Source organism: Aptenodytes patagonicus, chromosome 6 (assembly GCF_965638725.1).
Source record: "Aptenodytes patagonicus chromosome 6, bAptPat1.pri.cur, whole genome shotgun sequence".
In the NCBI taxonomy this organism is placed as follows: domain Eukaryota; kingdom Metazoa; phylum Chordata; class Aves; order Sphenisciformes; family Spheniscidae; genus Aptenodytes; species Aptenodytes patagonicus.
Window position 1 is genome coordinate 70,022,861 of NC_134954.1, and position 25,753 is coordinate 70,048,613.

General features: G+C 41.3%; 1 protein-coding gene across 1 annotated transcript in view; it reads right to left on the reverse strand.

Moving 5' to 3' along the window:
- The window catches only part of LOC143161524 (von Willebrand factor D and EGF domain-containing protein-like), a 193,987-nt gene that overhangs the window by 109,062 nt on the left and 59,172 nt on the right, over nucleotides 1–25,753 (reverse strand). The window contains exons 5-10 of the mRNA XM_076340608.1: nucleotides 23,121–23,210; nucleotides 20,457–20,592; nucleotides 16,915–17,132; nucleotides 13,561–13,634; nucleotides 6,496–6,766; nucleotides 3,297–3,475 (exon numbers count right to left, since the gene is read on the reverse strand). Coding sequence (XP_076196723.1) covers nucleotides 3,297–3,475; nucleotides 6,496–6,766; nucleotides 13,561–13,634; nucleotides 16,915–17,132; nucleotides 20,457–20,592; nucleotides 23,121–23,210 — 968 coding nt within the window. The remainder of the gene's footprint in view (nucleotides 1–3,296; nucleotides 3,476–6,495; nucleotides 6,767–13,560; nucleotides 13,635–16,914; nucleotides 17,133–20,456; nucleotides 20,593–23,120; nucleotides 23,211–25,753) is intronic.

Here is a 25,753-nt window from a genome sequence, read left to right on the forward strand (position 1 = left end):
TCCCTCGTGTGACTCAGGTACAGCTTGGAGAATGACAAAAAAGACGTATTTGTTTCAAATGCTTTATTAGGAAAACCATCTTTATCTATTTGCCTGTGCTCTCCTTACCAGGTGTTTCCTCTAAGACTTGGATCACTACGTTTTTTTCTTTTAAATGTTTTTTTCCTTTAAAAATTTTTTATGCATACTTAATTTCATTCATGTTTTCTAATGGAGCTTTCTTTGAGTTTTTCTTTTGACACAAAGCTGTTTTCTATTGATCATAGGGCTAGGCTATCACATAAGGTAAGGTGACTTTTCCCCCCTTTTTAATTTAGTCCAGCTTTAATGATGGATGAACTTCTAGAGAGTTCATTTTGAATAAACAGCCATGATTAAAGTTTCTTTGGAGATTTCATGAGCACAAGATCTCTTATTGATCTTATTTCTACAGCACAAGAGGAATCCTGGAGCTTTATAGAAAAAGATATGCTTCTTGTCCCCATAGTTGGCAGCACTTTATTTCCAGACAAATTTGAAATATCACTAGAAATTTAAATGATTTTGGCATTAATTTTATTTTGCAGCCAGAATGTAGAGATTTCAGGAAAATGAAAGCATTTGCAAACATTTTGAACCCAGACACTACATTCTGTTGTAGGAAGTATAATGGCCTTTATCCAATTTTTCCAATATATATTGAAAATGGCATATATGACATTATTATTTTAATAATTGATACAATACTACTTTTAAATAAAACATCATGGTGACACAGGCAAAATGAACCCATTTCTCTTTCTAAAACAGGAGCCCACACATTTATGAAACCATTTTACCCAATGTGAGGGCACAGCAGAATACAACGTGATACGACAGGACGGCTTTTGTGCTTGCAGAAATGCACAAGCTATTCTGCACTTTCCTACAGTCTAGGACAATAAAACATATTTGGCAATTGAGGGAGTGCTGAAAAGACCTCTAGTCCTTTGGACAATGCAGTTGAGTGGGCGTCCTGCAGGTGCTGTTCCTCTGGCTCTGCATGGTGGTGTTACCTGCAGCTGAAGCTGCCCAGACTCGCATCATGAACTAACTGTAAACCTGAATAAAGGCAGCAGAACTAGCTCGCTCTTTGAGGGAACACTACAAGAACTAGAAGCTCTAGGTAAATATCACGTATTTAATAAAGAAATAGAAGTCACATAAGCTGGTCCAGAATCAGGACAGAAACTTAAAACAAAAATGAAAATTTCGACAAAATGAAAATCTTTTGTCTTGGTATTTTATCGAAATAAATTGATTTGTTATTCCTATGTGAAACCACAGCTTTCAATCAATCCTTTGATCAGCTCTGGTCAACAGGATGGGGTTATATGGTGTGGAAAGGATGGAGCCACTGAAAACCCCATCCTGCCTCACAGGCATACACATACTGACAGCACCTCAGTGAACTGGGATGTGCCTTCTGTCCCCTGCATAAGATGACTAGACTATCATTCCTCTTAGCTGCCCATTATAATCAAGGAAGAACTAAAGTTTTTCAAACTGAGTTGGATGCTATTATAGAGAGAGAGTTCAAAATCAATAGCATTGCTGCTGGTTTCTCAAAAGATTTGAAAAATGGTTTGAAAAATGCATTTTACTTACTTAAAATACATGTTTTAAAATTCAGCTCTTCCTTGTCCAGATGCTATTTAAGGGCTGGGAGGCTCTGATGTTGTTTTATTGTTTAAAAGTTACATTGGAAAGCTGATGTTTAAAACAGATCTGTGCCGTTCAGAGCCCTGCAGCTGCTTGAGAGAGGTGGGAGCCAGGGAAGGAGCCGAACTGCCAGATGGTGAGCACTAAGACTAGCTTCAGGTGTTGGAGAAAACCTAACATGCTTTCAGTGTTATTTAAAATGAAATTAAAAACAGCAGCAAAAAAGTCACCCTCCAGGTTTTGTTTTTTACTGCACCATTTCTCCGTGGGTGGATCAGAGTCCGACCCAGTCTCCTCCGGAGGTGGCCTTAGCCTTTCCATTGGCTCAGTTGTTTTTTTAACCAGGTTCTGACGGGTCCTTGAGAATCCATCCTTGGGAGTACTGCAGGGTGAAACTCATCACCCCTCTTGCCCTTCTTATTTAGCAGGAACTTCTCCTCCCTTCCTTGAAGTATCCCCATCATATGCGCCGAGCGCTAGGAAACTCCTCACTGTTTTATAAGTAAATTCCTATATATTGTGTTTTAGCTTCTGAACTTTCAGCAAACTTGCTTTGAACAGGTCTTCCTAAGGATCTTGTTAGCCCCCTCTTTGGATAGTCAGCAGTTCAAGTCATTCTAGCACCAAGTTATTTCTCCATTTGCCTTCACAGAAGCGAGCTCTGACTGATTATCACATTATTAAGATATTAAAGATGGCTGTTGACTTCTAAAGAGTGTAATTTGTAATGACAGGTCAAAATTGCCATTCAATAGCCATTATTTAGGCCCATTGAATATAACTAGAAAATGGTAAAGGTAGTTTTTTTATGAAATTCAATAGGTCTAAAATTTCTTGTTCCTATAGGACTGCGCTAAGTTCCCACGTACAGATTAAGTGGTATGTTAAGGTGGTTCGCCTTATTTTTCCTTATTTGCAAAACATACTTCACAAACAAAACTACACAGTCAGCCAAACCCATTTTGGTTTTGGGAACACCTGTTAGGCACGTTTAGAGTTCAGCAACAGGAATTAAAATGTGGGATAGGGATAGGTAGGGGGAGAGGGACAGGGAGAGGGACAGGGATATGTCAGAGCACCAGACCCCTGGCTCTGGTTCCAGACCATCTGTCTCAGAAAGTGCAAGTTTTTAGAGCTCACTGTCATCATTAGTAAAGTAGAAATTAAGTTTTAGCATGGTACATATATTACCACACTTTGTAAAAATGTAACATTTAATCTATACTCAGGTATTGTAATTAGTGTTTGGGAATAAAAGAACAAGGGAAATACCAAACCATTAATTAATCCCTGTTGTCAGTTATCTACATTTTCTAGTGTGGGTGAGAACGCCGGGTTTTTTAACAGCTGAGTGGGATCTTAACACAGCTGTTAAGATGACATCACTTGAGAATATAAAACTTCTCTCTCAGTAACTGTTTATGTGTCTTGTACTGGCTGAAAATGAAGGCACCGTGCTGTTCGGATGGTAATGGGTCTCCAGGCTTCCCTCGCTAGATTAAGCAAATCCCTCTGTCAGGTCATGAGGGGAGTATGTAATGGAATAAACCTATCAACACCCCTTGAAACAGTGCTACAGAGCATCTCCCGGGCCGGGATCCTCTCTCGCTTTGTACCTCCACTCCTCTATGAAGTCTTCTTCGGGCACATTGCTCAGGTCGTTGTGACCGATCCCGTCAAAGAGGCCACACAAACCTCTGGTGCTGTTGAAGTCGCTGCCCGGTGTCCTCACCGTCAAACCCATTCCCCACTCGCTCACGTCGGCTCGCACAAACGCTCCCGAAGGGAACAGGATCTGAAGAGGCAGAAAAAAAACCCGGTGAATCGAAGCTGTTACCAAGCTTTTTATGCAATGAAATTGTCCCTTTCTATAAATGAAAATATCAAAGTAGGATGTTGGCGATGGCAGAGGTAATTTAAGATCACTTAGATGCACTATAGATATTTATTTGTGCTATTATTTAGCATGCTTTCAGATTCTATGGTACTAATATCTGATAGTATTACATAAATATAAAACTGCACAAATACTTTCTTTTTAAATTAATAATTACATCCATTGAAGTTTTCCCACTGGTAAGTTACCAGCTAAGTTTTGAAGTGGCGTCTGTGACAATAAGGCCACCCTTGTGTCTTTGCCTGGGAAATCATTTCTTTGAGATAAACTGCCAAGTCTGAAAAACAGGTTTCTTCCTGCTGAAAAATCGTTTTATTTTCCAAGGCCAGATTACCCAGAAAATGATTGTGTTTTAAAGTGGATAAAGCAATTTTCTCATTAAAGAACTTGTGGTAGGCTTAAACTGACCTTTAAAAGAAAAAAAAAAAATCTTGAGGTTAAGACAAAGAAGTAACTGTGTGGATAATGGATTTTTCAGACTGATGTCCCAACCAAATAATAAAAAAAAGGAAAAAAAAATCTGTTTGACTGAAATGTATTTTTGTTTGTTTGCTTTATTTTTACAGGTAGAAAGAAAATGATTTTGAAACTGATCTGTGCCAGGAGTGGGAGCAGGAGCACTCTATCCTGATAAGTAACCTTAATATTTTTTTTTTTCGATCCAAAATTACATGTTTTCAGTTAATCTTAAGAAGTACCTTAAATAGTTGGAAACATCTCATTACAATAATTTCAAAATAATTCTTTTCCTTTTTTTAAGTCACCCCTGCCTAAGTATAATTTACGCAGCCAAGTAACATCCATTCCTTTTCTTCCTTTCAGTGGGGATTTTTTCGTCCCTTATAAGTTCCTCCCCACCAAATCTATTGATATCTGTGAGGAAGCAACTAGCTTATATTTGTATTTCTGTGCTGGGATCCAGAGTTTACATTTTGGCTGCACTAAATAATAATCTTGCCCATTTTAGCTTCCCAGTCATCATTTCAGGCATGAAAATACTTTTTGAGGAGCTCTCCGCGAGTGATCTCGTCCAGCTGAGCGGAGCAGCAAAGTGCCACTGATTGCAATAACAGCCGGGGACACTGTGCTTTGAACTCAGGCCCTCTGTGTTTTGATCAGGGCATTCAAAGCATCCTTTTTTCTAAAATTATTGGCCTTGGTGAATAACGGAAGTCATCATATAAAACCGGTTCTTTGAATACGTCAGAAGGCCTTGGCCGTACCTCTACCTTGGCTGGATGTTTCGCTTCCCAAGGTAAGTTTAAAAAAAAAAAAAAAAGATTCCCCGACAGAAAGCTCAAATGGCCTGATGAGTTAATTTTTTCTTAGTGGTTTAATAGGTAGAGCAGGAGAACTGCAGCTGACACAGTGCGGGGTAGGGTTTGATTTCCTTCTTCAGGTAAACATGTGCCTTCTAATTACATACTTTACTACAGGGAGGAGCATTTCCTACAAGGCTGCGTATAAAATCCTTGCAGTCAGGACTGCATGAGCTGCTTCAGTCTTCCGTGCTGTCTGGATTAATATTTCCAGGTGTGGATTTATTTCAGGAATTCGGAGGGCTGTAACCCTTTCTTTTCCTGCTGCCCTGGGCAAGGCATCCCATCTGCCACTGAGGACCTAACAACCGCCCAGGTTTTCTGTAACCCACCTGGATTTAACGCTGCTGATTGAGGCTTTGAAGAAGCTTTTTTGACACCTCAGATTGCAGAGATATACAGTGACTGGCTGCTGGAAGCTGCTGCCTTGCACAGAAAAGAGAGTGACTTAACCCCATTCAAAGCATCAGCCTTGAACGGCTCGGGAGCAGCGGGGGAGCCGGCTCCTGCGCGGCGTGAGGTTGGCGACGGGCAACTGCTGAGCAAATTGGGCTGCACCGTGCACAGCGGCCTGATCAGGGACCGTATTCATTGCTGCACAGTTCCTACAGATTCCCATTCAGATCAGGGCAGGATTCATGTCCGTGTCCCGGGAGTGTCCTGATTTGTTTCACTGGGACTTACACGAAGTGTAAATGAGAATAGGGATTCCTTGCTAAGATTCTGCTAGTAATAAAAGAGTAATTATATTGCATTCAGTTGCAAAATGAAATGTCAGCTTGCTTCCTGCTTTTTCTCTATTCTATAATTAACAGACTTTCAATTACTACCTTACCAAGATCTATTCCAAGCGAGATCACAAGGAGAGCCAAACGCAGGCACTCCCTGCATCGTTCTGGCTCTGTTGTGGACCTATCTGCACCCAAAACATTCCCTGGCAATAAATCTTGATGATACAACTCTAGGATAAAATTATCTTCTTGGCTGTAATTTGTGGCTCTTCTCCTCACCAAAGCCCCTGGTGCAGCCTGCTCTTATTCTTCCAGTGATTTCACTGGATTAGTGTGGATAAGTGATACTCATGCAAAGTATGTTGTGGCCATATATTTTTTAGGCAAATACTTTAAGTTATACCAAATGTTGCACATTTGCAGCCCATTTTCATGGGCATTTTGGGGGCTCTCTGGATCTGACTAATATTGCCTTACCGTTCCACTCTAAACCTACATTATTCTGCTACCTGTGATCTTTCCTTGAATATTTATATCGTAAGCTCTGCAAAGAAATTTGCTTTATGTGATGCAGTTGGGTAGTGCCTAGCATAAACAAACTGCGAGCGGATTGCCGTGCTGCGGAGAGAAAGTAACAATATTGGCACGCCGCTACGTCCACGAGAAATTTCCAGAGGTATTTTTCTTTTGTTTTACAGTTTGTTAAACTAACACTTTTCCCTGCATCTCGTTTTTTGGTACATTTTGCTGCAGGCTCTCTTATGGTTTCAGATAGATATTTTTGTAGCAACTTCATTAATAATTCAGAAATATTAAACTCACATTTTAAAAGAACAACAACAACAAGAGTACTCAAATATCCACGTACTGTTATTTTTCTCCCTCCGTAGGACTTAAGGATTTTGACATGTGGCGATGCCTCAGTGCTTTTGACGGCTAGCTGGGGTCTGCTCTCCCGAAAATGGCCATTGCAGGTGTCCAGCACCACGGTGTCACCCCCCTCTCGCGCAGCTACACCGCAATTGCAGGCGGCGGCGGAGCGGTGGCCTCCGCAGTCCCACTGCCGAACGTGCACTTCAAACGCCCGCGAGACGCTCCGGCACAGAAGGAAAGTGCCGATTTTATAGTTATCGTAGCGCCTAAAGAGCAACAAACAAAAAAAGAAGATTGAGAGACCCAGAGCATCCCCCTGTGACGGCTGTTTGTTGGTACTCCTATAACAGCGCTCCTTAATTAGGCCAGCTGGCCTTGAAGGAGGGAAAAATCAACACACGGGGAAGCGTTTCTCCAGCACCCTAAGCAAGGGAACGCTGTCGCAGTTATTAGCTGGAAGTGCATAAGAATTCGTGTGAAAAGCGGGTAGCTGTCTCCCAGCTGCTGCTATGGCAACGGGCATGGATAAAAAGGATAAACACTTGATAAAAAGCAAATGGGAAAAAGTCCCTGCCTCCAGGCCTTAATAAATATGTTTTGGTTCTAACCGGATGCTTTACAGCATGATATTCTTCAAAGCAAAGTCAGTGCTCAAATAACCTCTTCTGTGACTAATCACTAACTTTTACAAGACTGACTGTGACTAGGTGAATACTTCACGTGAAAACCTGGGATTCTGCTGAAAACCTGTTAAAGTGAAGTTGGTTCCCCCCCTCAACAACTTCATGTAAGCACCACTTCTGCTCTAAACGGATTAGCAATCAGCACGGTGCAGTGTGTTGAACAATTTGGGACTCTCATTCTTCTCTGTACAAAAGGTCCTTGCGCCATCTGAGTGAGGCCACGAGCGGAATAACTTGAATAACTTTGCAGGAGTTTCCCCTCTGCACGAGCCAGGTAAAACTCCTCCCAGCCGCAGCCCCTTGGGTTTCCACAACAGGGACCTGCGAGAGGATCCTCCTCTGCTTGGTCTTTGTTTTCCCACTCCATAAGCTTGTCTTGTTCTTACTCTATTTTATTCTAATGAGATGTATAAAAGTAAAGTAAACAGTAGCTGTATGCTTTACGTATGTCGCTGGAGTTTTCTCCTCACACCCCAACAGCTGCCATCTTTAAAGACAATGGATTATTCTACTTCCTTTTAAGGCGCTGCATTTAGTTTTAAACACGATTTTTAGGCAATTAAGTACAATGGAAACTAAGCTATAAGCTTATAATAATAAGCATTATTCTTTTCTACAGTAAAAAAGAAAATGTAAAAAAGTGTATAAAATAACTAAATAACAGGATTATTTTTAAGCACTGTCATACAAACATCAATATTTTTTCAGCCTGATAATGTTTTCCATACAGAGGAAAAAATGGCTAAAGAACCAAGATTTTTTAGCATGTATATATCTGCATTTTTTTTCTCTTCAGAATAAAAGCCATAGAAAACTCTGCAGCTTAAAACACAGTAAGAATTTAAACTCCAACTGCTTTTCTCTGCTAGAAAGCACGCTTGACTTTATCTTTCATCTTGAAAAACTTAGTGAAGTTGGCCTTAAAATGATAAGATTTTGAATGGTTCTGTCTCATCTTATTTTCTAATCAGGTACATAAATCCTAAGTACACTGCGCAGATGCTGTTGCTAAGATTGAGTAGAACTAAGGACAACATAAAAAATAGATAATCTCTTTTGACATCAAGTACTAGCTCCGTTTGGACATCTTCACAGGAGAGACAGAGGAGGCAGGATATTTTATGAGAATCACCTTCCACAGTTTCCTTCGACAGGGGGAGCTTAGAAGGAGAGGTGTTTAGAGAGCTTGATGGAAAATAATGCACCAGAATGGCTGTACCCAGACTAATCAGCTGTATCTGGTAAATAAGACTGTGTTAGCATATGCATATAAATATCATTGCAGTTATGGGAGCTCTTTACTGCTTAATAAGCATTGACGGTGGACCCAGTCCAACTCTCCTGGAAGTCCCTTAGCGTCCTTCAATTAAGTCATGGCATAGATTGCATAGCACGTAACAAATCTGCAATGTGTCTAAAATGAAACTTTCAGCTGCCTTTGAATTACTTGAATGGATAATTGAATGTAGTCAGGTAAACTTTTCTGATGTTTATACAAGTGTAATTGTGATAATGACTCTTTGGACAATATTTGAGAAATCAAATTGCAGCCTTGTGGTGCTAAAAGCATAAAGTAGAGTTACTGGAGCTCTTGCATGAGGGAGCTCTGCGTGTTCTTTGTGAACCAGGCGCCGCTGCTTGTGTCTAAATTACCCTCCGCAATGCACTTCCACATCCTGCGGCCCTAATAGTCTGTAGCAATGGGTGTACTGGGTGGGAGGTGGTTGCCTCCCTCCCCATCTATGTGTTTGGGTTGTTTTTCAAGGAGCGCAGCAAGTTCTTGTCCAAGCATGAAGTCATGGCTCAAGTTGTGCTCTTAATCCAAGAATTATAAAACGTTCCTAAGTCTTTGGTTATGACAGTGAGATGCTATAGGAATAATTTCTGTTGGTTCACGATAAGAGAGGGACAGAAAGGAATATAAATGTATGTAAACACTTACAACTAGTACCTTTAATTAACCAACACAATGCACTTACTATTCACCAAGCTGCACTTCATCTTTTTATTAATTCAGTTATTATTGTGGCTGCTCCTAAAGTTTTTCCACCTCAGTTTTGCCACCAAACGGTTTGATTTGTTGACCCGTACCTCCAGGCTCCCTCTTTCTTTGCTAGTGAGAACTATTTTGTGTTAGTTGTGAGCATAGGAAGTGCTGGGTGATGCTGGAGGATGTCCTCTGGATTCAGAGCGCTCATCGCTAGGGACTGACTGCGTTGTTCTCAGGGGGCGAAGCTGTTGGGTTGTGTTCAGCAGTCACCGGATGCTTAGAGATGTAGAAACTTCTACAGACCATCAAAAAGAACAGCACCTCTGGGAGGGCTACTCGTGCCCAGGATTTTAGTTGTGGGCTACTGTGATAAATGCCATTAAAACCATCCACAAGCGTGAAGCTGTGCCAGCTGAGGGATTTTGTCATTGTGCAGGAAATGGTGCCGTTGCCCCTGTGATGATATTGATGGATAGAGTAGCGTAAATGCTTGAGAAATCTCAAAATCTTTTGTCTTTTTTTTTAAGTTAAAATGCAAAATCATATGAATGATATATATAGTTCACCAATCAAGAAATATTTCCCTTTTTATATTTTGCCTTAAAAGGATTTTCTGCATATTTAGTTTTAAGCTAGTACTTCATATTTAAGAATCTACAATTTATGGCATGAAAAGCTTTTATATTTATAATGTGCCATAACTAGTAATGAGGGCTACACTTTTGCTTTACCAGGCTTTCACATTTGTTTAATTTAGAAGGTACTTTGCTATAAAAGGAAGTGCTCTCTCTGGATTTTAGCTAGTATAATTAACGCTATTTCACATCTATGCTCCAATATACACAAATTGATTGTGCTTACACTGTAAAATATGACACATTCTTCTTTGATTTTCAGTCATTTCCTTTGGTCAAAAGAATGGAAAGATTACAAGATAAATATTTCTACAGAAATATATTAACAAGAGGCATACCAAAGGGGAGTGTTATCATTAGAAGTGGGAGTTAGGTGTTTCAGTTATCTAATAAAGAGCTAACTACCTCAGATGTAATGTGAGCTCAGTATGTCAGATTAAAAATCATTGAAAACATCACTATAGAAGTCACAAAATGAAGTATTATTGCGAAATCTTACAAATCAACCTATACAATGGAAGTGACCATTTCAGTAGGAAAATTTTACTACCAAAAAAAAATATCTTCCAGTCTTTTGATTTGCATTCCATTTATCAATTTCCCAACAAATCTGCTAAAGAAATTATTAGAATCAATATTTTTAAATTAAGTTAAATTTTGATGAGCTTTGCTTTTCATTTAAATTTTGGAAATCAAAAAGGTTGCAATTACTATTTTTGTGTCTGCTTTCATCCTTGCTTTTCTCCATTGTGCATTTTTCCTTCTCTTTGCCGTTGCTAATGGGAAAGTCCAAAAAGGTAAACACCTCTGTGAAAGGCAGGAGTATGTTTACACCCATGCCCATTTGTACCGAAAACACTCCTACCATTTTGCTGTTGGCAATGTTCCCCATCTTCAGACTTTCCCTTGCTTTTCATGTGACGGTTCTTCAGTGAGCCATCCCCAGGACTCAAGTGGGTGGAAAGGGTGCCAAAGCGACAACTGATTACCACCCATCCACAGCAGCTCTGCCTACAACATTTTGATCTCGGGGTCTGCTGTCTCCTGGTAAGCTGGCCTACAGGCTTTGCGGTGGAACAAATGGTTTTCCTTGGGTTATATTGTTTGATTGATGCTTTGCTGTTGATCTCAGAATCAGTTTTGATAGTTTCTTTATTGAGCTTTGTTTGCTGCCATCTTTGTAGCCATATAAAGGTGGGTAAAGGCTGCTGTTTCCTTCAGTTCTCTTGGCTAATTTTGGATGTTTCTTTTCTTTCCTGTGTAACGTTCTTACCTGAGCCTGCGTCTACTGATCACTTACGGTTGACGTAGCTCCTGATGCCCAAGGGCTGATGCTCCACTCATCCTCTCAGCCTATTGCTTCATAGTCCCTAGGAGAAGTTTCTCTTAGTTTTTTCCTCCTCTCTTGCTTTGCTGTTTACAACCTGCAGATCAGTCTATTTCTGATACTTTTTTTATTATTGAGGGACACTCATATGGTTTCTTACTTGAGCCCACAAGCTTTTTGCAGAATTCTTCCATTCACAATACTTAACGCACACCTAATTTCAAACACAATTTCCCACCAAGTACCTTTCACGACCAAAAGGGAATGCTTCAGTTCCATACCTCTGTGTCAGCCTTTGTCTTTAGGTTATAGGTTTGTATCAGGACAGAAGCAGGAATTGCATTCCCCGCTCCTTAGATGCCGAGCTTTAAAATCATTTGCTAACGTGTTAACATTTTTTGGCCAGGCAGACAGAGAAGTTGCTTAACTGATGTGTAATAAGGTGGCATAATCATTACAATAATTGAAAGAGAAATTATTTACAATAATAAATGGGAATATAAGTAGGTGTAATGGGACTGTGAAATGATGGGTAAGAAACTTGGCGGAATGTCAAGAAGTGATATATCTTAGTGAAATAACCTACTTATTGAGATGGCAGAAGCCCCATCAACTTGGCTCATTTAAAGCTACACTGGACAAAGCAGTAATGAACATCCATCCACAGGGAAGAAACGTGCAGTTACTGAGGGGCCAAGCTAATCCTGGGATTTTTCCATGTCAAGGCTGTGTGACTCTGAGGCAGGGTGCCACAGAAGGACAGGCTTTTCCAAACTCCCTGTGCTCAAATATAATCGTAAATTGTTTAGAAGCATTTCTGTGTGCTATCAATAACAGGGTTGCAAAATGAGTTAGTCAAATAAAATTGCTTTATTTTATTTTAGACCTTTTTTTCCCATGGAAGCTATGTAAAAATGTACTACATGGCTGAGAGTGTTCCCCTGTTCCAAGCGGTACTTTTCAGTAATTTATGACCTCCTAAACACAACCACCTGGCAGATCACTGTCCATTCTTAGCCCTAAATCAGAAGGGAATATTTTAGAATACAAATGTATAGAAAGTTTTGAAATAATATTATTATCGAGTTTAATATCCCAGACTTGAAATAATTGCAGATACCATGAGGCACAGGGAAGTCTTTGCACCTCTTGTAGCTCTTCCGCAGCTTCTACATATCGAGCAACCAAACTTGCATGAAACAAGTGCCTGACCACATTTTAAATGATATTCAGCAAAGCAGGGGGGGGAACTGGAAAGCCCTAGATGTGCAGAGCTAAGTTCCTAGCAGAGACTACCCAGTTTAGGTGATATCTTTATTTGAGGCAGACGTATAACCTTTAATGGAGCTACTGACTTTCTTCCTCTCATTTCATCAACAGATTTCTCCAGCTTTGATGTCATTTCAGATGCTACCTCCAGAGCATGCTAGGCTGAAATTGGGACATTAGGATATCAAAATTAGAATATCATGCCTGCCAAGCCCCTGCGGACGCTGTGCGCCTAAAGTCGTTATCTGTGCCATTAGGAGGTTAACGGTGGAATGACAAACCTGGAATGTGATCTGAAATATTAACAACTTCGGATCAAATGTGCCTGACGCAAACTTTAAAAACTTCCTGTTATGTTAAATAGCTGGGGCAAATAGATTCATGAATGATTCGGGAAGTTAACTGAAGAAAAGTTCTATACAGTACAGGCTGTCAAACACAAAGGTACCACCTTTGGCTCAGTACGTCTTTAAGCAACTTATTGCTGGATAATACAGGAGGACATCTGGACAGTACAGGAGGATGTATAACTTTATTTTTGCACTCTTTCCCTGATATTTGCCACTTACCATTTCTGGACTTCTTTTATCTGAGACAGTACGGCCATCTTTACGGCTTTTTGGTTGTGATTATGACTGTCAACTCCGTGCAGAGATGCAGCTGTGCATAAACCAGCTCTGGAAGTAGAGGAATGCAAGAGCATCCTTGGGCTGAGTGACCTTGCATCAGGTGTTGCTAAACTGCTGGGAAGGCCCAGGCTGTCCCTGAGTGCTGTGCTACTATGGGGACATAATGGCTCACTTGGGTGGAAGTGGGATGTCGCTGACATGATGCCCCATGGTGTAGGCACCCTCTCAAAGTCAATAGTGACGGTTCTGTCTGAAGAACATTTTGGAATCTGACCTTTGTCTTGTAAAAATTATTTAGACTCCAAACCATTGCCGCTTCAAGATTAATCCATTTCTAGTCCTTTTGTTAAAAGGAGCATAAACAGCTGGAAGGAAACCATGTATGTTATTGAAGCACTACATTAATCACTATTAGAGAACTAGTACAACGCTCTTTTGATATTCTAATGTAAAACCAAATGCATGCTACATCCAGAAACTGAAAACTGCAGTAATTGAGCCAAATTATTTCAAAGTAGAATACTCACCATCCATCAAATGTGATAATGTGTGGATCAGTGAAAGAGTAGCAGTTCCCTGTTGGGAGGTCTCGAACTGTGACCTAGTTAAAATGAAATGTGTAATGAATACAGTCTACACAGCAGTTTTTCTTCATTACTGTTCCTCACAAAACATTAGGGGCAGGATTCACGTGTCAAGTACAAACTAAAATCTGACTTCTAAAACATGATTGCGAACGGGTACAAAATAGGCTTCGCTTTCAAACAATGGAGTTTAATCACATGCAATAAGGGTGTTCAAAGTGCCTCTATTCCACCTGATGTAATGCACTGTCTTTCTTTATCTGGTAAAAAGCAAAGCTTTTTTATCAAACTTTTTTGCTAAGAAGTAGATCATTCACTGAAATTATCAAGAGAGTAGAGTGCTCATTAAATTGTACTAATTTTAATGCCTGAAGTATGGTGTAAGGTATGCTGTAATTAAGTAGCATTAACATATTTTAGTAGTAGTCACTGCCTGTCCCCCAGTTGGACCTTAGATTTCCTGATACAGCATATGAATGGCTGATTTATATATTTGACATACAGGTTATTGATCGGGTACTGGCGATGAAGGCCCAAATCAGGCTGCTGGAGCTGTCTGCTTTTGGCACGTAAATAAAAGAGGAAAGGATCTACTATAGCAACAGAGATCTTCAGGTGCATCAGCTCTTGGTTACTTGGGTGCAAGCTGTATCACAGACAAGGTCTGAGAGTCCTGGTGCCCTGCAAGGAACAGATATGCCTGCGAAAGCCAGAGGTAGGGTAACCCCCTTCGAAGTTGCAATACCTGAATCTCGGGCAGTGCTGGGCGTGCATCGCCACGTCTGGTCAAGATGGTGTTTTTTCATACTCTGTTATACAGTTCTCAGAAATGCAAGACTGGGTTGTGTAGTGATTTGCAATATGAAGAGCTCCCAGTCATACTGGTGGGAGTGATGAAGGATTATGGTTTTCCCATATCCAGCCTGCCAGGCTGATTTCTTGGCCAGGGCTGTTAATTCTTTGCTCGCTCTTTGCCCATGAGAAATCCAAGGTGCAATTCAGTTAGTTCTGCCATGACCCACGGAGCAGGGGAGAAGAATGTCCGCTATATCCTTGTACAGTCTTTCAGTGACAAAGCAGAACTTAGCTTTTAGGAACATAAATAAATGAATAAGAGGATGAAGATAGAACCACACTCCCTGACAACATTCTTCACCTGCGGCAATACATCAGCTGTGTTTCAAAATGCCCCTTAACTATCACACAGAGACACTGCTTAGACACCCACTGGTGTCTGGCATCCCAAAATGTTAGAGTGATGGTCCTGAGGAATGAAAAACTGAACACCTCTTTGAAGACCATTTTGATCTGAGGTCAATTGTATCATTTGTATCTACAGTGTGATATAAAGAAGTATCTCAGAATTTTCCCATTTTCTCCATGGCTGCAACCTTCCTAAGTAAAACCTTTGCACAAACAAATCCACGTGGCCCTTTCTGCTCTGCTCTTTGCTTGCATGATACCAGCAGAGGATGCAAGTCCTAGTTGTAGGCAGTCTTAATTTGCTGAAGAAATCCACTTTATCAGGTGTCTGAATGTGTCAGGATGTTCTGCCCACCATTTCCATTCAATTTTCAGATAAATAAAAAATATTTGAACAAGTCTGAAGGACTAAAGACTATGTGGATTTTAATATATGGATTTTTCTTTGATACATTGCAGGGACTGTGTTACATTAACGCCTCTAATTAACTGCAAAGCAGCAACGAGGAAATGGGGGGGAGGAAAGGTAATGTCTATTATGTTTCCATAGATCAAGTTTTAACTGTGATGATAGATGGACTTTATTATAAAAATTGATTAACTCCATTTCACACTTGCTACATTTTCATATTTTAATGGAAGCATTTGTAACTTCAAGAAAAAATATGGGTATGTGAGTGCACTACACTGAATTAGCTGCAATTTCTGATTTAAGAATCTTAAAAAGTTTAAAAGAAGCCTATGCCAGAGAGGAAAGGATATAGTCACGTGCTAGGCAATTTATCTTTGAAGACAAAAAATTTTTTATAGAATCATAGACTAGTTTGGGTTGGAAGGGACCTCTAAAGGTCATCTAGTCCAACCCCCCTGCCCTGGGCAGGGACATCTTCAACTACATCAGGTTGCTCAGAGCCCCCTCTAACCTGACCTGGAATGTTGCCAGGGATGGGGCATCCACCACCTCTCTGGGCAACCTGGGCCAGTCTTTCACCACCCTCAGCGTAAAACATTTCTTCCATCTAGTCTAAATCTACCCCCCTTTAGTTTCAAGCCATTCCCCCTTGGCCTGTCGCAACAGACCCTGCTAAAAAGTCTGCTGCCTTCTTTTTTATAAGCCCCCTTGAAGTACTGATAGGCTGCAAGAAGGTCTCCCCAAAGCCTTCTCTTCTCTAGGCTGAACAACCCCAACTCTCTCAGCCTTTCTTCATAGCAGAGGTGTTCCATCCCCCTGACCATTTTCGTGGCCCTCCCCTGGACCCGCTCCAACAGGTCCAGTTTAATCTCATTCTCTCATGAGCAAATCCACAAAAATCAGGGCAGTGAAATTATAGATTTCATTGGGAGTTTGTTTTCAGTTACTTAAAATATACCAGCTTGGATGTGTACACTGCTCTGAGAAATTTAGCTGAGTCAAATCTGTGCTCTGGTTTATTCTCTCGGGCGGTGGGATTACAGCTCTCAAACCTCCCAGCTGAGGCCCCGAAACAACTTCACAGACAACGGGCCAGTCCCTGCTTGCCACACTCCCTTCTAGGCAGGGAAAGCATGGCTTACCTCCCTGATTGATTCTTATTATTTTTATTTTGGACATTTCGTACAGGGATAAATGAAGAGATGGAGCAGCCATGTGTGTTGTCGGAGGTGTCCCGGTGATTCCTGGCACAGTCACAAATTGAACACGGCACTGCTGAGTCCTGATCCTTCTTTCTCTTTACCGAGGCACTGCCTTTCCTCTGCTTTTTCAGAAACTGGTCTCCAACCCCTCGGTTTTCCCTCTCCCTTCTTCTCATAAAGGTGCTAGTTCCCTAACCCACGTTCTCCCTCTCTCCTCTTCCAGCATACACAAGCACGCCTGGTTACATCTATAATCCAGCTATTGGCCTTACTGATGTGCTGACTAATAACCAAACCTAAATTTGTTAAAGCAAAAGGCTTTACATGTTAATTTTCTTGGCCTATAAAGAGGCAGTTTTGGTTTACTCTGCTGACAGCAGTCCCCAAATGTTTATATGGTTAAGGTTTACCATTGTTTTCTGCAAAACTAAACCTCCCATTTAAATTTGAGATGTTTTCCAAATTATTTTAGGACCTGACCTTCACATCCTTGGGTGTGTAAGCCCTCCAAAGCAAATCCCTCCATCCGACTGGCTCAGCTCTGATGCGGCTGATGCGGTTCCCATCCTGAGCAAAGTCTGTCACGGCTGTCACTGTCAGCGCGGCTGCTGCACAGCTGCTTTCCGAGCAGGGCGCCCGCAGCAGATCCACCTGGCATGCTGAAAGGGCGATGTTTGGGGGCCCCAGTAATTGGCTATCTAAAATGAACACGAAGACCGAGTCTGACAAGAGTTATCCAAACAGTTGCCCGTACCCTGTTTACCGTCCAGCGCAAATGTTTCACATTCCAGGACACACATGCCTTGAAACCAGATGGGTTTTGCATGAAGACAGCTGTGACTGACTCAATCTGGCATCCCTCTGCACATTTTACTGGGCTTTTTTTTTTCCCCCTGCAGTAGGCAGTTTACTAAAACTCAGTGGTGCTTTTCTTTCCACAGGTGCTAATATTTCTGGAAAGACAGTCTTATCTTTATGGGTCCATGCCCAGAGAATGAAGACAAGTAGTTCTCATGACAAAGAAAGAGATGAGTCTGTGTTTCTGGAAAACATTTATCTTTCACTAGCTTTATTATAAGGAGCTATCTGCTGGGAGTTATTTAATTTAAAATAAACAGAATTTTTGATCTGGAAAGGGAGGATTCTCGAGTCAGTTTATAGTGAAATTTGGATCCACGACAGGAAGGCAAATGCAGCAGATTTGTATTTGTCTTTTTGGCTTAGCTAGGTTATGGTGCTTTACTTTCCAACCTGTAAAATGATGGTAGTTTTATTTCTATCTTTCACAGCGGCATTGTGAGGATAAATTCACTGAAAGAATGTGGAAAAGTAATAAGCTACGGCAGTACCGGCTGTGTAAGTATCTGTGGTGGGTAGGGAAGTGATGGGTGGTGATAAAATCAATATGGCAATGGCAACCCAAGTCATTCATTCAGCTCTGCCTCTGCACATCGTATCTTTCCTAAAGGGACCTCTTCCAGGTGCAAGACTAGCAGTGTCCGCTTCTCTTGTTTGTGCTGAGTATTTAGTTTTCTGTCCCAGACCAATAATTATCATCTGAAAAGAACAAAGTTCTAGAAATGGTGTCAATGGAATTAATCTAATATGAAAATATCAAAGTTTCATATCATTTTTCCCATTTGTAGAATTGCTTAATAATTTATACAAGATGGCATTCAAGTATTTTAAGATGGTATTTCTAACATGATCAAATAATCAATGTTTTATTCCTTATGGAAAAGACTCATAAAATATAATTTAAATTAACCCTGTAGAGTTCTATAGGAACTGAACTAAAAACCTACAAATATTAATAGCATATTATCTCTCATCCCAAATCCTTAAAGGCTGCCTCACATCTTATAGAAAAGTCCTGGCTCATTTTCCAGGTTCTTGATTCAATTAAATTGGAGGTTTCCATGAGGAATAGTTATTGCCATTACAGCCCCACGAGCTGTGCTCACAACCCAGAACAAAAGTTTAAAATCAAAGAAAATAATCTTGTCAAAATAGTGATGATAAACTTAACAGAAGCCGAACTCCAGTGGCTCTGCTGTGCCTCGGCATTCGTTATGATATTGTCTGAACTGAGAGAGATATTTCTGTGCTTGTAATTAGCTTTCTTATCACATATTCCCTACATAATTAGGACAGCAGTGTTGTTATATGGATTCAGTCAGACAAGGAGCTTGTCAGTTAATTTATTTGGTAGAAACAAATCTCAGCTAAAGTTGTTTTTATTTTCAATTTATAGCACTGTGGCCAATATTACGTTTTTCAGGAACCCACAATATTCCTTCAGGTGGACCCTACAGACAATAAAGACACAAACCAGACATGCAGTTATGCAAACACACAGCAGCAGATAGTCAACCTTAAGTATATATAGATATCTCAATTGATCATAAAAGGCCCAAGCGTCATCAATAGCCTCAGGATGGAGCAATCAAGGGCTAGAGCTGGTTATTAGTTTAAGCTACGGAAATGAGTTGAATAAAAGTAATGGCAATTTTCCACTTCAGTGACAAGTTCTTTCAAAGATTAGTTAGTTGGTTGAGTTGTGCCTCCATCCTGGGACCTCTTGGCACCAACACGTCAAGCCCTTTGACAGCTTGAAAATAAAGCTGTTTCTGCAAACCTTGCCTCCCCTCTTTCTTCCAGTCAAATGCACGTTGTGGGACTGGAGAAGACCCTGGCAAGGGGTCAGCCTCAGTATGAGCTCTCGAACTCAGCCTCCCCCACTTGAGAGCTCCTGGACCATGCATTCATTCTCACTGAGATGTTGAAAGGCTTTATCAATACCTAAGAAAATGGGAGTTAAAAAAAATTACCTTGATAGCTTATGTGACTAATTCTCATTTGATCCTCATAAACGGTAGGTGTCTAGCTTGCTTGGAGGCTGTGGGCACATCCCACCACACACCAGCCTGAGTTCTTAGCTACCTCAAGATCTAAGAAAATCTGTTCCCATGAGCTCAGCGGACGTTTGCCTGATGGACCGGCAGAGACTCTAAGCCAAGAGCAACATGTAGAACAGAGCAGCACTGAGTCATGGAGAAACACAAAGTACTACACGTACGAGAGCCAACACAGCTGCTGGAACCATAAGGTGCCGTTCAGTTTAAGATCATTATGTTATGATACCATTTGAATTATTTTTTTCTTCTGTCTAAGCACTTGGCTGATGATGGGGAGAGAGGAGAGGAATTTAGAAAGGGAAAAATATCAGGAACTATCTGGGTTTTGCCAACATTTTTTTTGAGCTGGCTTTTTGTTGGTAGAGAAACTGTGGCTGTAATCCTATGTCTAAACATTTTTCTCACTGAGTCACCTATGGAAGAGAAATAAATGCCTTGTTAGAAAGAGGGTCGGGTGATTTATTTAGTGCAAATGTAAAGTAAATATATATATGCCCCCCTTGGTTAGGTATGATATTCCACCAGATTAACTTGAGGAAAGCATTTACTGATTAAAAGGGCAAGAATTTTCTAAGTGATATTGTCACTGTTTTCAAGTAAAAAAATACCTTTAGGAAGAGAATAATATATAAGCATAAGAATGATTTTTTTCTTCTATATTAAGTTAGACAAAAATTGTAAGCCAGTAAAAGAAAGCAAAAAGGCTTCAGTACAGATTTACTGAAGAATGAATCTGCAGGTGAGCTTCTTATTGACAATTAATGACATTATTCTAGCTAAGACCATTGCTGCTTCAAAAACTTAAAATGGAATTTTATACTCCTGGAATTTAAAACAAGTTATTCTACTCATAGTTGTTTAATCCATAAATCTCAATGGACTACCATTCAGATTATTGTTAGTCAGATTTTTTTCTTCTCAAAAACCTGAGGGATATTATCATCTATTTCATTTTGCAGACAAATATATGGCCTAGTTTGTTGATTTTATGGCTTCTGCCCTTTGTTGTTATTTAAGTCTTATAATTTCTATTGGAATTAATCATAATATAAATACAGGAAAAAGTAATCACATTGGTTTCATGCCAATATGTAAAACTCTTACCCAAATCCTCAGTACTTAGCTGTAACGTAATTTTACAGGAATCATCATGCCCGGGACAGGCAATGGGTACAGTGCTCAGAACGGTCAAAACATGCTCTTTGCCATCCTCTGCAATTTGTAACGATTCTGGTAAAAACTGGAAATAAGAAAATAATTTTTAGATTATTTTGACAGATTAATTAGGCAATACTGATATTTATGAAATTTTGAGTGGTTTTAATCAATTATGAAAAGATATAATTGCTTGTAAAATAAAAACATTCTTTGTAATAATCCTCATAATAATAATAATAATCTTTGTAATAATGATCTTCAACTTTATAAGGTGAAATTATTGTTAAAATAGTTTAACATTTTTGGCAATTGAGAAAATTTTTGCAGTTGTCATATATAGTGTCTAATTGCTTCTCATCTCCTAATCGCAAAACAGGTTTTTATTAAGCCTGAAAATAGCGTGATACCATAGAATTTATTCATTTTTAATATCCCTGGTTAAAAGGAGCTCCTATTCCAATGCACTAGGAGAAATGCCACCAATATTCACGGCCTAAAGTATGGCGTTACCTTATCATCATGGACTCCATGTTTGTACTCTGCCCCAGGTGCAAAATGAGTGCAATTTTTGCCCGATTCCTCTTACCTGCTGTGGCAGAAAGAAGGATTTCTCTGTACATAATATATTACAGCTCCGGTGGCTCATGCGCCGGGGAGAGAGCTCGGGTTGTGCCGTTTCTGTCTGTCTGTTCCGGTGCAAGAGCAGAAACAGCACTCGGGGCCAGTCAGAAATGGGAATTTTTCCATTCCCTGGAAAATTCTGACATTTCCAAAAAACCTGAAACTGTTCTTCAAACGTCACACAGAATGTCTTGCCAGATTTTTCAAACACCATTCATGGAGGCATGAAGCTTAGATACTCAGAAGATCTCAAATTCTCCTGGACTGCCAGACTGACAGTCTAATCCTTGAGTGGGATTAGAGCTGGTTTTTGCACTCAGTGTGAATTTATCTTCAGCAATTTGGTTTTTGTAGTCCCTGACCATAAGAAGATGATGGATAAAAATGAGTTTTTCTCTTCACTTTCTTCTGGTTTAGGTACAACAAAATTCTGCATCCTTGTAGGTGTGTTTTCTCATTTTACATAACCATCAGAGTACTTTGGGGTGTACTTACTAGAAGATGTAGTTTTGCACATTCTTTATGGTGCATTAGTGTCAACACTTGCACACGGTGCTGAAGGGTGGTTCAGGGTGTTTTACAAACAGGCTGAAAGCCATATGTATTGGGTTTGCGTGGCAAGGTTTTGGTAGCGGGGGGATACAGGGGTGGCTTCTGTGAGAAGCTGCTAGAAGCTTCCCCTGTGTCCGACAGAGCCAATGCCAGCCGGCTCCAAGATGGACCCGCTGCTGGCCAAGGCCGAGCCCATCAGTGATGGTGGTAGTGCCTCTGTGATAATGTATTTAAGAAGGGGAAAAAAACTGCACAACACCAGCAGCAGTCAGAAGAGAGGAGTGAGAATGTGTGAGAGAAAGACTCTGCAGACACCAAGGTCACTGAAGAAGGAGGGGGAGAAGGTGCTCCAGGCACCAGAGCGGAGATTCTCCTGCAGCCCGTGGTGAAGACCATGGTGAGGCAGGCTGTCCCCCTGCAGCCCGTGGAGGTTAACGGTGGAGCAGATATCCACCTGCAGCCTGTGCAGGACCCCACGCCGGAGCACATGGGTGCCCGAAGGAGGCTGTGACCCCGTGGGAAGCCCACGCTGGAGCAGGCTCCTGGCAGGACCTGTGGACCCGTGGAGAGAGGAGCCCACGCTGGAGCAGGTTTGCTGGCAGGACTTGTGACCCCGTGGAAGGGACCCACGCTGGAGCAGTCTGTTCCTGAAGGACTGCACCCCATGGAAGGGACCCACGCTGGAGCAGTCTGTTCCTGAGGGACTGCACCCCATGGAAGGGACCCACGCTGGAGCAGTCTGTTCCTGAGGGACTGCACCCCGTGGAAGGGACCCACGCTGGAGCAGTTCATGAAGAACTGCAGCCCGTGGGAAGGACTCATGTTGGAGAAGTTCCTGGAGGACTGTCTCCCATGGGAGGGACCCCACGCTGGAGCAGGGGAAGAGTGTGAGGAGTCCTCCCCCTGAGGAGGAAGGAGCGGCAGAGACAACGTGTGATGAACTGACCCCAACCCCCGTTCCCCGTCCCCCTGCGCCGCTCGGGGGGAGGAGGTAGAGAAAATCAGGAGTGAAGTTAAGCCTGGGAAGAAGGGAGGGGTGGGGGGAAGGTGTTTTAAGATTTGGTTTTATTTCTCATGATCCTACTCTGATTTGAATGGTAATAAATTAATTTCCCCATGCTGAGTCTGTTTTGCCTGTGACGGTAACTGGTGAACGATCTCTCCCTGTCCTTATCTCGACCCACGAGCCTTTCGTTATATTTCTCTCTGCTGTCCAGCTGAGGAGGGCAGTGACAGAGCGGCTTTGGTGGACACCAGGGTCAACCCACCACACCGTATAATTTATTAAGACATTTTCTCAAAGTGAACATAAATACAGCACTGGTTATGATGATCAAAGCTTATGTTTCTGTGTCTTGTTTTTCAGGGCATGTCAGATAATGTATAAATATTCCCTAGGGATATACCAAGTCAGTAAATCAGGGCTACCAGCATTACCTTAATCCCAGCATAGAAACCTTTGCTGTCTTCAGGCAACGACTGCTGCTCAAGAGTGTCCCTCGTAAAAGCGGTGACAGTGCAAAAGACCTGTAATAAATAAACAGCATATGCTATAGCTTTTCTTGAAGAAAATTCGTTTAATTATGCATCTTCCTGTTGGTCAGAGTTGTTAAGCCTTGTCCTGGTTTCAGCAGGGATAGAGTTAATTTCCTTCCTAGTAGCTGGTACAGTGCTGTGTTTTGGATTTAGGGTGAGAACAATGTTGATAACACACCGATGTTTTAGTTGTTGCTAGGTAGTGTTTACACTAGTCAAGGACTTTTCAGCTTCCCAGGCTCTACTGACTGAACAGGCTGGAGGTGCACAAGAAGCTGGGAGGGGGCACAGCCAGGACAGCTGACCCAAACTGGCCAAAGGGATATTCCATACCATGTGACGTCATGCTCAGTATATAAAGCTGGGGGAAGAAGAAGGAAGGGGGGGACGTTTGGAGTGATGGCGTTTGTCTTCCCAAGTCACCGTTACGCGTGATGGAGCCCTGCTTTCCTGGAGATGGCTGAACACCTGCCTGCCCATGGGAAGTAGTGAATGAATTCCTTGTTTTGCTTTGCTTGCGTGTGTGGCTTTTGCTTTACCTATTAAACTGTCTTTATCTCAACCCATGAGTTTTCTCACTTTTACCCTTCCGATTCTCTCCCCCATCCCACCGGGGGGGAGTGAGCGAGCGGCTGCGTGGTGCTTAGTTGCCGGCTGAGGTTAAACCACGACAAGCCTTTTTTCTACTGTTGAAACATATTTTTGGGGTTTAAGCTTTAAAAATGTTTATGCATAAATCTTGAGGTTTGGAAGAATTTTTGACGCATTTAACAAGCAAAGAAACATGGCTTCTGTCTCAACAATTAACAACGCTGAATGCTTACAATGTGTTTTCTTCTGCAGTTTTTCAAGCACCTTGGTTAGTGATATTAACTCATTTTATTTAGGGAGAACTACATTGTTCATGGACATTACTGTCAGGATTAGGACATCAGCCCTTGGGATCCCAGACTTCAGTCTGTCCACTGCATCAAATATCCTCTCTCTGTACCACGTTTGTAAGCAGGTTTTTTTCACTTAAATTAGTTTGACAGTCATCCAGTCTCAGAAACTGTGTCAGCAGTATAAGAAGCTCCTTTTTTTTTTTCTTATTGCATTATAAAAGACGATGTAGATGTGTCTACAGGGTTTTTATTGTAAAAAGAAAAAAAAAAATCCCCCCAAAACAAAAAACTCCACCAAACAGAATGTACCAGGCCATTTATGTTTTATTCCTAGCACAGGCACGCCACCTTTATCTCTGCTGAGCCCGCACACCATCTGCCATCTTAATGTTTCATTGGTTTCAGAAAACCCAAACTGCTAACATCATTTCTAGGATCATAAGATTAAACTACAGAAATTTTCCTTAAAACGAACGACAATAGGCTCTGAAACTGTAGTTCTGAATTTTTTTTTTTGGCCTCTTCTCGGAAATGGAGTAACAGATTGTGACATACTAAATCAATTCCAAATAGTCAGATGGCATATTTATAGCTACTGCCTTTTTTAAGCCTCAAGTAACCCACAAGGAGGAATCAGACCAATCTAATTTATTTTCCACTGTGATAAACTCCTTTGGACGGATTTTCCAGCACCACCCACCAGCCATGCTCCTCTCAGTAGCTCTAACCTACCAGCTCAGGCATGACCCTCATCAGCAAAACAGGCTCAAAACCAGGATATTCCCAGATTTATATGGTCGTGTGGGCACGAGTTGCACAGCACTCTGGAATATTTCTTTTACCACCCTAAAAATCCCTCTTCATTACCATCAAGTCATGAGTTTCCTCCAAACTGAAGAATCCTCTTTCCTAACTCATTTGCGCACAACGAAAATGCCCCATTGGCCGTACGGCGTCATTTGTATGGCTATGGGAAAAATCAAGTGTTTTCTGTGCTCTTCAGGTGGATCATTTCCAGTCCAGCTCAGTCCCAGGTTTATGTGCCTTTTGGACCGTTTTTACCTTCATAAAGTTTCTCACTCTTTTGCTGACAGCTCCAGCCACTTTGGCCCAGTGAAAATGGTGTTATTTGTTCCATTCGTTAGATGGAAGCCTTGAAGTTGTACTGGGTGTACTGGGGGAAAAAAAGACACAGGCCTCACAGAGATACTTTACAGTTAAAATTCCTCAGATACTTCGTAGTCAGCCAGTTTGCCTCCAAAGGAGAACAAGTTGTTGTCTCCTCAATAAGCCCCTGTTATCATTAGATATGTATTATCTCTAAGCATTCCCTAAAGGCTCATATTCAGCTTACAAAGTTTTCAGAAAAGTTCTTCCACTGGGAAGGCAGAAGGTGAACGTTGATCTTCCTCCTGCTGCTTTTCCTACAGCTGCCATAGGAAGAGTCTGCAAAATCGGGATCTGACAAGGCGGTGACAGAGAAAGAGTTCAGGTAACGTATATTCCCCCTAGTGAAAAAAACCCAAACCAATGATCCCCTTGCAGAGCTCATTGAGCAAATCCAATGCAGATGCATTGCAGAGACTATATTTACACTTGCCGGGCTGTTTGCACTTTTGGCTTTGATGCTTTTTACCAAAAATATTCACA